Source organism: Taurulus bubalis, assembly GCF_910589615.1.
Source record: "Taurulus bubalis genome assembly, chromosome: 17".
In the NCBI taxonomy this organism is placed as follows: Eukaryota; Metazoa; Chordata; class Actinopteri; order Perciformes; family Cottidae; genus Taurulus; species Taurulus bubalis.
Window position 1 is genome coordinate 4,764,407 of NC_136605.1, and position 12,534 is coordinate 4,776,940.

General features: G+C 43.5%; 1 protein-coding gene across 1 annotated transcript; it reads left to right on the forward strand.

Moving 5' to 3' along the window:
• The first annotated feature begins 6,452 nt into the window (after positions 1-6,452).
• On the forward strand, positions 6,453-11,084 carry prpsap2 (phosphoribosyl pyrophosphate synthetase-associated protein 2). Its single transcript, XM_079233225.1, has 9 exons — positions 6,453-6,501; positions 8,408-8,474; positions 8,549-8,721; positions 8,854-8,969; positions 9,629-9,684; positions 10,140-10,288; positions 10,396-10,466; positions 10,677-10,823; positions 10,914-11,084. Exons 3-9 carry the CDS (start codon positions 8,568-8,570, stop codon positions 11,070-11,072), a joined length of 852 nt encoding a protein of 283 aa, XP_079089351.1. The 5' UTR covers positions 6,453-6,501; positions 8,408-8,474; positions 8,549-8,567; the 3' UTR covers positions 11,073-11,084.
• The last annotated feature ends 1,450 nt before the right edge of the window (positions 11,085-12,534 follow it).

Sequence of the window (12,534 nt, forward strand, 5' to 3'; positions counted from 1 at the left end):
TGCCGCTGCTGTTTTAGCAACATTTTCATATTCTTATGTTTCTGTAATTACTGCATTTCAAGTGATAGTTAAAAAATACATTTGGAAGGTTAATTTATTCCGGTTCTTGCCAAGAATTCGATGTGTGAGATCATTACCGCTCTCATGACTGCACGGTAAATGTAAAGCAGCATAAGGACTTCCCTTTATCTCTTTGTGCTAAGCTAAATATTCTCTATAAGCTCCTTATTTCTAGCTGACATATCAGAGCACATAGGCTTTTATACTTGGGATATTTAATGCCATAGAAAAAAAAAAGTCTCTCCACAAACTTGTATATAGTTTGTGTATACCCTGCATACGACAAGTAGAGAAAGAAGAGCACAAAACAGTGATTTTGAACCCTGACTTCCATCTAACTTCTTTCTCTGTCCAACCTCCTCCAGGTTTTTTAAACTCCACTCTCCTCTCCATTGTGTGTGTGTGTGTGTGTGTGTGTGTGTGTGTGTGTGTGTGTGTGTGTGTGTGTGTGTGTGTGTGTGTGTGTGTGTGTGTGCGTGGGCAGTGTGCAGTGCTCGGATGCTGCTCTCTGCCTCCTCCACATATCCAGTGAGTTATGTAAGAAGACTGAAGAGTAGGCCTCATGGTAGTGAGAGCGTATTTATAAGTCGGTCTCTCCCGTTAATGCAAGAGCAGCTCACTCAACGCGATGCCAACACTCGATATGTCAACGTGTACATTTTGGAGAGTTTACCTGCACCGCCCTCCTATTTCTGAGAGTTCTTTTACACTCAAAATGAGTCCCGTTCTCTTTCTCTCCATCTGTGTTTTATTGGTGTTGGGCTTTCTCTGGCTTCTAAGATGACATGTTATCACATGATCGAGAAGAAGCAGAGAGGAACTGCTCAAATGCACATACACACATGCTCACACCTGAATGGGCTTGATCAATGCCACCTCTTTCTGGAGTGATGCATGTTGGCATCTAATCAATAAGGGGTTAGAGTAGTCGTTTGGTGGTGCAGTTAGAGAAAGTAGCAATACGTCAGGCTAACGCTACACATGAAACCATGTTTATTTGAGAGAGTAAACACGCGAGAGTCGCTTCATTTAACCAGAACTGAGGTGGAGATGCTATGCGTGAAGCATCCAGAAATACACACTGCCCTCAAGTGGCCCGTCACAAAGCATGCACCTCTCATGCATCTCACATTGTGTATTGTTATACCACATTTTATTTCAGTAGAATATCACAGTCAGCACATCCGCATAAAAATATTGTAGAAAATAAAGGGAAAATGTATAATAAACAATTTGTAGCACAGCAAAGTCTACCAGTATGTACTTTTTGAAACATCAGAAGGTTGAGTTCACAATCATCGGAAATTACGTAAACAAACAAACCTCCACGTGACAGTGGATGTTGTTGGTCATTTGGATTTTCATTTAGTGAGTAAACTTCTATAGGGGGGGGAATATACACAACATAAAACAAACTACAACAATAATATATATATTTTAAATGAACTGATGGCCTTGGGCCTTACTGAAATATGTGCTGGCAATAATTAATCGCTGTCTGTGAAACATACTTTACAAATTTACGGGTTTAAAAAGAGCACTTGAATGCGCCTCAAAATCGCCCCCTTTTCCATTGTCCTGCCTGTGATTGGCCGGCTTGTAAGTCTGTCAAAAGATCGCAAGCAGTCGGACTGAGAGGAACAGGTTGAAAGGAGCAGGAGGCTTGTATATTCAAATATTGTTGGTTGCAGAGTGTAACCGGACCCAACACGCAAACTGGTGAGTATTATTGTGCTTCGTTTCATTTAATAGTCGTTGTTCTATTTCTCTTCCCGCTACACGGACGGACTTGCTCTCTGATGCGTGACAAATCAATGCGCGCATGCAAGAGCTTTGCCACGGCAAGATTATTCCTCGCGAGCTATCGCGTTAGTACTTGTGTGTTACCGTTAGCTCACGTTGTCTCACGGCGTTACGAGCCAAACGTGAAATACTAGCTGGCATTACTTTATAAAAACTAAACACGCATAGACTTTCTGCTTTCACATAACGGTCCGTTGCAGCTACAACTGCAGCACGCGGTTTAACTTCCTCAGACAGTGGTCCTCGAACAGCCCATGGCAACGGGACGTTCAACGGACACATCCTGGGTTGTTACGGTTTAATTAGCGACCGTGTTAACTGGCGACTTTCATTCCGAACGCGTCCGTTGTTGTCGTAGTTACAGACAGCTGTTTGACAATAGGAAGAAAACACGTAGCTGCCCTTGTGAATACCACACTATTTAATTTGTATGTGATATATTATTATGTATATGAGAGGGTTTGACATTGTATTAAAACAAAATTAAAGCGGCATTTTCGATACGACGGTCGTAACTACGACAACAACGGACGAGTTCGGCTGAAAAGTCGCCAGTTAACAGGGTCGCCTGTTTAACCGTAGCACCGGCTAGCTTAGCAACATGAGGAAGCTAACGTCGTGTCTGTGTTGATAGTTGGAAAGAACGATTTCTACGTCCCATTAACGTGCACCCCCAAAAAAACACACACACACACACAGAAAAGGGCAATTCCACAACATTATTTAATATTATATAATGCGCCCCCCTTTCCAGTTATTGCTTATATTCTGGTTGCACATGGCTGCAGGGCATCTGTTTATTGTTCCACTAACCCTCTAAAGTGGATGAAGAAGCACTCAAACCTTCACCGCCTGCGGTAGTCTGTTCACTAAGCTCTTAAGTCACTCATAGTGAATATATAAATAATCCAAACTAAAACGGCTAGTAAAGCAACACATTAGAGCAGTGGTTCTCAACCTTTATTCAATGGTGTATGGTGTCCCCCTGTGAAATATGTTTTCAGCCAAGTACCCCCTAACCAGCGCAAATCATTTTTGGTTAAAAAAAAAAAAAAGTAGTAATACACGGCGCTGTGTCGTCAGTGTTGGATTTATTAAACTGTCAAGAATGAATATGGCATTGAACTGAATGCTTTTGCATTTACATTTTAGTGAGAAACTTGTGCTTCACTGAGGATCTTTGTCAGTCTTGGTGGCAGGGAAGCCATTACTGTGATCAAGCTCTTCTCTCTTCTCCAGACACAGTCTGCTTCTTTGCTTTGTTTTGATCAGTCATTGTAGAGAAGGAGGCCTCACATAAACATGTGGAGGCAAAGCGTAGTAGCTGCTCCAAAGCTTTCTGTCCCAGGTCAGGGTGCTCCTGCTTCACACACACACAAAACGGTGTGAGTGTGGATGTGGCAAACTTCATCTGGAGGCCACGGTCAGATGACACTTCCTGGAGTTTTTCCTGATAAGTGACAGGCAGCTTGCTTCCGTTTGCTTCAGACAAGAGAAATGGGTTCCTCACCCAATCCAGCTGTACAGATGTATCCTCCATGTCAGGAAAGTAGGAGTGAAAATCTTGAATCAAGTTGGTCAAATGTCCCACTATGACTGACTTGACTGGAGCTCTGTCCACATCCTCACTAGAGAGAAAATCCTCCACCTGAGGAAAGCAGGTGAAATCTCCCTCTGCAGAGGACCTTCTATATATATGTGTGTGTGTGTGTGTGTGTGTGTGTGTGTGTGTGTGTGTGTTTTTTTTTGAATGGATGCTAATTTTAAATAGATTTAAAAAAAATCTCACGTACCCCCTGGAGAGCCTTCACGTACCCCCAGGGGTACGCAGACCCCCATTTGAGAACCACTGCTTTAGAGAAGTGTGGTCATAGACAGGAACGTTTGTGAGAGATGGAAAGTAGAAGTGGATAATGTTGTTGAAGGTGGAAGTTCACAGTTAAAGCTGTGTTGAAGCAGTTGAGAAACTAGCAAGAGTACGCTATTATTATTATTATTATTATTATTAGTATTATAATTTTAAATATCCAGCCCAGTGTTGGCAACTCTAGCAGCTTGTGGCAGACTCCGGGGACGTGCAGTAGACGTGCAGTAGACGGGCAGGTAGACAGGTAGACAGACAGACAGGTAGACAGACAGGCAGGCAGACAGGTAGACAGACAGACAGCTAGGTTAGACTAGCTTGTCAAGGTCAATTTCAACAAATATAACGAATGTTCTGTAGGGCATTACCAACCATAGTTTTAACTTTTCCTTCCACTGGTTTGCGTGGACATATACATTATTTTTCAAGCATCTGTTTTTTCTAGAGGAATTTGATCAAAACTATTGCAATGATGGGTATTTGGTCAGCCATCATTTCCTCTCTGTGGGACGAAGAAGAGGCACACAATGTATTAGGTCGGGAAATGTTGAATCCCGTAACTCAATTTTCTCTTGAATTAATGCTGTGTGTGTGTGTGTGTGTGTGTGTGTGTGTGTGTGTGTGTGTGTGTGTGTGTGTGTGTGTGTGTGTGTGTGTGTGTGAGAGGGGGGGGTGGTTGGACAATGCTGTCATTCAGTCCAAATGGAGAATCCCTCCTTGCTGTGTGCAGGAAGTCACAAGAGTCGCATTCTGAGGTACTTGGATTGATCTCTTCTTAAATAAGTCAATGCCTCAGTTTGTGCTTGTTTGTAACTCCAACACAGCCAAGTAGTACTGTTTCTATACTCCCGTTAACCATGTGTTATTTCGTGGTCTGAGGAAACAAAAAGTATTTAAGTATTAATTCTACTTTTATCTGATAACACTATTTTTACGGGGAGAAAAAAAACAACCTCCTCAGGGACTAACTTAGACATGTTTCCTGTTCCTCCTCCTACTCGAGCGTTTCAAAAGTTGACACATTGATAAAAAGTAAATCCCCTCCCATTTCTGCACTGCAGGAAGGGCTCAGTGCTGCGTGGGTGCCCAGGGATCCACTGCCTGAGTGCAGGGAGGGCAGCGGCCAAGACCCCAGAGACATGAACCGCACCAAGGACGGCCTGGTCATCTTCACCGCCAACTCGCACCCCGCCAGCCGCGAGCTGGGCAAGAGGATTTCAGAGTGAGTAAGAGATGCACGGATGTCATATACATATACACACACACACTAGAACACATTTTAGGTGAAGACTTAAAAGAAAAAAAAAAAAGTTCATTAAAGTTTGATTAAATTTGGCAAATTCTTGCCCTGTCGTGAGGTTGTTGTTGTATTTATTTACATTTTTCATTTAGATTGTATTGACCTAGTAGTATCAGTGAAAAACTGCTCCCTATTCTTTTGGAGCTTGTGGCCAAGTCTCAAACATTGTTGATATATTTTTTTTTGTGTCTTTTAAAAATGTGCAAAGAAAAAGTGAAAACCTAAAGAAATTACAAAATAAGGGAGTTAAAAAGCAATAATAAGGCATAAACGGTCATGGAAAAGCTGGAAAAGTCATGGAATTTTAAAATGGTTATTTCCAGACCTGGAAAAGTCCTGAGTTTGAAATAATTAATATGCTTTTAAAAAACAGACGCTCAAAATATAAGCAGGCATACATACAGGCATCTATATAAATGTTTATTCTTTTAATCAAACTATTGTCTCATTCATTTGTGTCATTTAAGGTTTACTGTATGCTTTGTATTCTCATTGTTAGTTTAAATACTACATTTACTCACTTTTTCATGTTTACACCGATATTTCACAAAATGTTTGGTCATGGAAATTTGGTTTAAAGTCATGGAAATCCACTGGTCAGAATGTGTATGAATATGAATGAATATGTGTATGAATTTGTCATATTCTTTGTCAGAATATGACAAAGTCCATGGCTGAACTCTCCCCCTCTGCAGCCGGCTGAGAAACGACAATCATAGTTGCACGATGAGTTGCAACAGCGTCCGCATTTCATCGTGTTATGTGTGAACAGAACAGTCGTCAAAAGTGCAAAAACGCACTTGGAATACAATCCCGGACTCAAAGTGCATGTTTAGAGAACAAACAGAGGAGATTGGGGACAAATACTGAATTCCGGTCTCTCTGTGTGAGAGAGACATGAAATGAAACGCAGCATGTGAGCAACTAATGCCAGGGCTCATACGGTCATGGAAAAGCTGGAAAAGTCACGGAATTTTAAAATGGTTATTTCCAGACCTGGAAAAGTCCTGAGTTTGAAATAATGAATATGCTTTTAAAAGAAAGACGCTCAAAATATAAGCAGGCATACATACAGGCATCTATATAAATGTTTATTCTTTTAATCAAACTATTGTCTCATTCATTTGTGTCATTTACGGTTTACTGTATGCTTTGTATTCTCATTGTTAGTTTAAATACTACATTTACTCACTTTTTACTGTTTACACCGATATTTCACAAAATGTTTGGTCATGGAAATTTGGTTTAAAGTCATGGAAATCCACTGGTCAGAATGTGTATGAACCCTGAAATGTACTTCTAGTGTATTTTCTCTTGTTGTTGACATAATAACATGCTGCTTTCTCTCATCATTCCTTAATTCTGAACCAATGTAAACATACAAGCGTCCTGTGACTGTTGACTCTCCGTCCCTCTCTCAGGCGGTTAGGGGTGGAGCTTGGCAAGGTGCAGGTGTACCAGGAGACTAACAGAGGTAAGGACCGGCTTCCTGTGCATGTGTAGATGTTGACTTATCGATTATTTAATTATGAAGTATTATTAGCCACGTTTGCATTTCTGGTTCACAACAACTGATAAATTAAGCCAATGCTGAAGGGCCTTAAAGCTGCGTTCTCTCTATTGGCCAGCAGGGGGCGACTCCTCTGGTTGTATAGAAGTCTGGCAGCTGAATTCTGGATGTGTTGTAGTTTGTTGGTGATTTTGGTGGATGTGTCGTACAGGATGCTGTCGCAGTAGTTTATGTCTCAATCGCTAGTTTCAAGTCTTCTTCAATACAGCATGACGTCCATTAAGTCAATTATGGTTCATTTTAGAGTCAAACAGACCTTAAAGCAGGGGATGTTTGAGGGCGGGGCTACCTTTTTGATTGACAGGTCGTTACCAGAACCGTATATGGCGTCTCTACGTCATCCTGCCGCAGTCGAAACTCGGTCACTTCTGTTCCCTTGTTGCAAAAAACAAAACAAGATGGCGACGGCCCAAATGCAATGAGTCACAGCGTACGTCCACTATTATACCCAGTCTATGGTTCACAACCTCTACTTCCTCGTCTGCCCCGTTTCCTGGCAGATTACAGCCATGTGTGTAGCCTTTAGCGCCAATTTCTGACCAGACTGCGCTGTAGCTGAGTTTATTCACTCCAAACCAATCTATTTTGCAGCTTTTCAAAAGTCAAAACACGGCTACTGAGATCGAGTCAGCATCAGTGTGTGTGTGTGTGTGTGTGTGTGTGTGTGTGAATGAAGATGTAGAACACTATCATGGCTTTTTGGTAGTGACACATTTTGTTTAAAAAGTATTCAGTACAAATTTGAGATAATGTAGGGAAGGAAATCGTCTTGCAGACGCATGAAACGTTATTTTATATTTATTTTCTGCTTTTGTCTGCCAAGTGAAAATAATCCCGTACATGTGTGTAAAGGAAGATGTATGATTGAGTCAACGCCACCAGACCCCGAGGTCAGGCAGGTCCGATGTTTTCCCTGAAGAGGAAGGACTTGTTATGCGTGTTTGTTATGTAAATGGAGCGAAACGTCCAAGTCGTCCAAAGTCCAACGTTTAAGCGCTCATTAAATATTTATTTTGTGGTTAGACAGTTTTTAGTCAAATGTCCCTCCGACTTTCTTTTTTTTGGGCTGTGTTTTTATAATCAATAATAAAAAGTTTGATTTAGGAAGAGCTATTTTTTATTTGTCTATTTGTAACGTTCTATCTAAGAAGCTTCACAAACTGGACTTGTTTTCGTTCTTGTTTTCCCACATGGCCCATGTGGTTTTGTTTTGAAGTATTGGACACAGCTGCTCTCCCAACAATCAGCAACGCTCTCCAAACTGTCGCCAGCTGCACGGGTTCCTATCGCTGACCCACAAACACCAGGCCACATGTTAGATTACATCTCTCAGGAGAATTCCAACAAGTGCAGGCGAGACGATATCTGCTTGGTGCTGAGAAATGAGAAAGAAGAGTGTGAGCGCGGTAGAATTAAAAGAGTTAATGAATGTTGTTAATATGTGAACATTCAGCTTCTTTGCTCCCAAACTTCTCGTCGCATTAGCGGTCAGCTCTTGTTTCCACTGACTCTGAATAGGAAGCGTTCTGTTTCCTAATCTCTTTTCCATGGGAGGCACATTTTTGGAATGCTGATATCTACTGTGTGTGTGTGTGTGTGTGTGTGTGTGTGTGTGTGTGTGTGTGTGTGTGTGTGTGTGTGTGTGTGTGTGTGTGTGTGTGTGTGTGTGTGTGTGGGGGGGGGGGGGGGGGGGGGTTGTATGAGAGGCACAAAGGGTTCAGATAGCCCTCTAATGAAGCTGGCAGGCCTTGCGTGCTCCGATAGGAGCCAGGAGCGTGTTTTCCTTTTTTTCCGGTTTTTGTTCCCACAGAAACGCGGGTGCAGGTCCAAGAGTCGGTGCGGGGCAAAGATGTCTTCGTGATCCAGACGGTGTCCAAGTAAGAAAGCACACACACACACACACACATGCACGCTCAGTTGGTTTCCCCCGCCTGAAACGTGTCTCCCTCAGGGACGTGAACACCACCATCATGGAGATGCTGATCCTGGTGTACGCGTGCAGGACGTCCTGCGCCAGGAGCATCACGGGCGTCCTCCCCTACTTCCCCTACAGCAAGCAGTGCAAGATGAGGAAGAGGGGCTCCATCGTCTCCAAGCTCATCGCCTCCATGATGTGTAAAGCTGGTAGGTGGGAGGGGAGTCAGACACCGGGGTAAAGTAGGACAGCATGTTCACAAGGCGGAGGCCGTGCGTCCATGTCTGCACACGTTGTTGTAAAAAGAGCGTCAGCGTCCTCCGACTGACTGTTTTGTGTAGGACTCACCCACCTGATCACCATGGACCTCCACCAGAAGGAGATCCAAGGCTTCTTCAACATCCCAGTGGACAATCTGAGAGCCTCCCCCTTCCTGCTGCAGTACATCCAGGAAGAGGTAAACTTCCTATAAGAAGTGGGCGTGGTCATTATGGTTATAACTGAATGCTGAATAAGACATTTTTAGGCCCCGCCCTAAAGCGTCCCCTGCTTTATGATCTATTTGACTGTAAATGGACATAATTTACTAAATGAACATCATGCTGTATGAAGAAGACTTGAAACTAGAGATTGAGACATAAACTCATGTTTACAATGTTTACTGAGGGAATAAATCAAGAGAGAAGTAGAGTCATTTTCTCATAGTTCCTGGTCGAGTCCTAAAACCATGAAATGAGTCAGCGCTTTTCCACGTCCCCTTTTTTTTCACTTTCTCTCGTCTTTTAAGTCAACGTGGTTTTGGTTAGATCCCTGAAATAACAAAGCGTGTAAGTATCATAAACATTCGTCCGCCAAAGAGATTATTTTCTGCAATAATCCAAAATGGAAAGAAATCCCATTGGCTTTCCGTGCGACACATATTTGCCACCGAAATACTTTTCAACAGTGGGTCCTTGATTTAGGAATCAGGCTTCTCTTCTCCTTCTCTTCTCCAGCAGACGATCATCCTCACCAGTACACGAGGAGAAGAAATGCGTAAATAAAGAAACTGACCCTGAAGAGAACCCTCAGTCGATGCACATCTGACATTAAAATGTGTCCTTTCTTTACCTCCAGATCCCCGACTATAGGAATGCTGTGATCGTGGCCAAATCCCCCGCCTCTGCCAAAAGGTACAGTCGGCCTTCACCTGTGCTGAGCTGCAGCTCCTGATATCACATGAGATTCAGATTCAGAACATTTATTGCCAAGTAGGTTTTCACATACAAGGAATTTGTCCTGGCGGAGGTGTATACATACAATTAAATCTACTATAGAATATGAAATTAAGATAAAGTGCACAGATAACAGTACTTAGTGTATTAAAATATACCAAGTGTATTTAAATATGAGGTACACATCAGGAACTAATAATCAGGAACTAATAAGTTCACCGTCTCTTCCTTCCCTGAGGAAGTTAAGGTTCATGTACACAGTAGTTTAGTTCTGATACAACCACTGGGGGGCGCCAAAGCCCAGAATATTCTACAGCGACTGCAACAAAAGTTCTGCTTTATATCTATGGATTTATGGGGATTTATTTTTTGCGCCGTGGTGACTGATCCGTCCTCTCGTCCGGGCGCCTCAGGGCTCAGTCGTTTGCAGAGCGGCTGCGGCTCGGCTTAGCGGTGATCCACGGCGAGGCTCAGGACCCCGAGTCGGACCAAGTAGACGGGCGACACTCCCCTCCCACCGTCAAGAACATCGGAGCCATTCACCCCAGCATGGAGATCCCACGTAATATATACACACACACACACACACACACACGCTAACAACCACAGATCCTGTAACAGAATAGGTTTTAGGTCAACTTTTTCTCTTTTTTTGGGGTTTGTCTCCAGGGCTGATCCCCAAAGAGAAGCCTCCCATCACCGTGGTCGGAGACGTAGGCGGACGCATCGCCATCATAGTGGTGAGGGCACGCGGTGCTTTTTGTTTCGACGTGTGTTTGGATACGAGGAGGGAGTCGCAATGAACTGTGGGAAAGAAAAGAGAGGCGGTAGATGCAGGGTGTGTCTGTGTCTGTGTCTGTGTCTGTGTGTGTGTGTGTGTGTGTGAGTGAAAGGCGGTTGCTGCAGGGAGAAGGCGCTGCAGTGAATTGATTTGCTTGTTTGTCCCTCAGGATGACATCATCGACGACGTGGACAGTTTCGTGGCAGCAGCGGAGACGCTGAAGGAAAGGGGGGCCTACAAGATCTACGTCATGGCAACGCACGGCATCCTCTCCCTGGACGCCCCGAGGTTCATAGAGGAGTCGGCCATCGACGAGGTGATGCTCTACTTACTTGTACTGCACAACCCCCACCTTCATATATATATATATATATCTATCATCATCGTCCTCCTCGTCTTCCTCCAGGTGGTGGTGACCAACACGATTCCACACGAGCTCCAGAAGCTCAAGTGTCCAAAGATCAAAACCGTCGACATCAGCATGATCCTGTCGGAGGCCATCCGCCGCATCCACAACGGAGAGTCCATGTCCTACCTGTTCCGCAACATCGGAGTGGACGACTGAACCACCTGCCACACACACACACACACACACACACACACACACACACACACACACACACACACACACACACACTATGCCTCGTCAGGTCAGAAACATAGAGGTGAATGTCAAACACTGAAATTGTTACACACATTGAACTGATATCATGTGCTGCTTGTATCCTAAACATGTAGGCAAACTTTTTTCTTTGAGTGCAGCTTAAAAGGGAAGTTTGGATTTCTTTTTGAAGCAAGGTTGTATGAGGTACTTCTACATCGTCAGTGCATTACCTCCTGTAGGTTTCGGTCGGCACGCCTCCATTTTGGAGAAACGGAAAGGGGTAGAAACACACCTAAAAAATATGTTTATAGATCAGTTTAAATGTAGCGCTTTACCTTCCCGCCAGGCGGCTCTTTGACGGGAAACCGGCCGACACCGACTGCACCTCATACAACCCCAGTACCAAAAAATACTCTCCCGTTACCATAAAAGATGACCACAAACTAACAACCCCCCCCCCCCCCCCCCCCCCCATACACACACACACACACACACACACACACACACACACACAGATCTGATGACTGCCTGTCTCTCCCTCTGCTGCCCTCTTGTCACACAGCAGACAAACCTGTTTTTTTAACTCATCTCGTCTACATTTAGTTCCCCATGTCTCCATAGAATAGAAATGAATGTTATTATAAGAACATGACATTGGTTAGCATTGATCCCCTCCCCCCCCCCCCCCCCCCTCCCCTTCCTAACGGCATCAGAAAGAGTGCCAGTGCCTTCTCCAGCCAACACGCAGGCCTTCACTGCTCCGACACTGAGATCATGAATACTGAGCCCCTTGTACTGAATCCATGTGCAGGTTCCCAGATAATTAACTTAGAGCAGAGCGTCAGAGTGCATGTTTAACCGCTTTGTTTATTCATGTGTTGTCCCATTGTGCGACTAAAAAGTAGATGCTGGTGTCAAATCTAATCATTGCTAAAGCTGAACTGGAAGTAGTTTTTTTTTTTTTTACGTGTTTCACGAGTCGCCCATGTAACATTGTGTGCCATCATTTCAACGCCTGCTCATATTTTTTATATTTGCCACAAATGAGCGGTTGCTTGTGGGCGGTTTTACACTCCGGTTAGAAGTGGAAGGTTCTTAATAATTATGAGTCTGATCGTCACGAAGGAGACTGAAGTTTTGCTCCGACACCTGCAGTCAAAGCTGGAAGAGTAAATCAAAACTTTTTTTCTTTTTTTTTCCTTTCTGACGAGCAACACTTGACTGAAGCGGGTCTTTGTCACTTTACCCAGATGTGTTCCAAAAGAAAAAAAATGTTTTGTATTTATTTTCATCACTTCTTATCAATAAATATGACCAACTGAAATGAGGGGCCGACTCGTTTTGTAGTTTTATAAATCGGGCGTGTGCTTTCTTGCTAATATATGCTCTTATTTTAGCATGTTAGCAAAACAAAGCTAAAGCT

Bases quoted from the DNA above. Each gene is read 5' to 3' on its own strand.
- prpsap2 (XM_079233225.1), top strand. From the start codon at position 8,568: ATGGAGATGCTGATCCTGGTGTACGCGTGCAGGACGTCCTGCGCCAGG. The intron at 8,970-9,628 runs GTAAACTTCCTA...CTTTACCTCCAG, and splicing joins TGCAGTACATCCAGGAAGAG to ATCCCCGACTATAGGAATGC. The intron at 10,467-10,676 runs GTGAGGGCACGC...TTTGTCCCTCAG, and splicing joins GACGCATCGCCATCATAGTG to GATGACATCATCGACGACGT.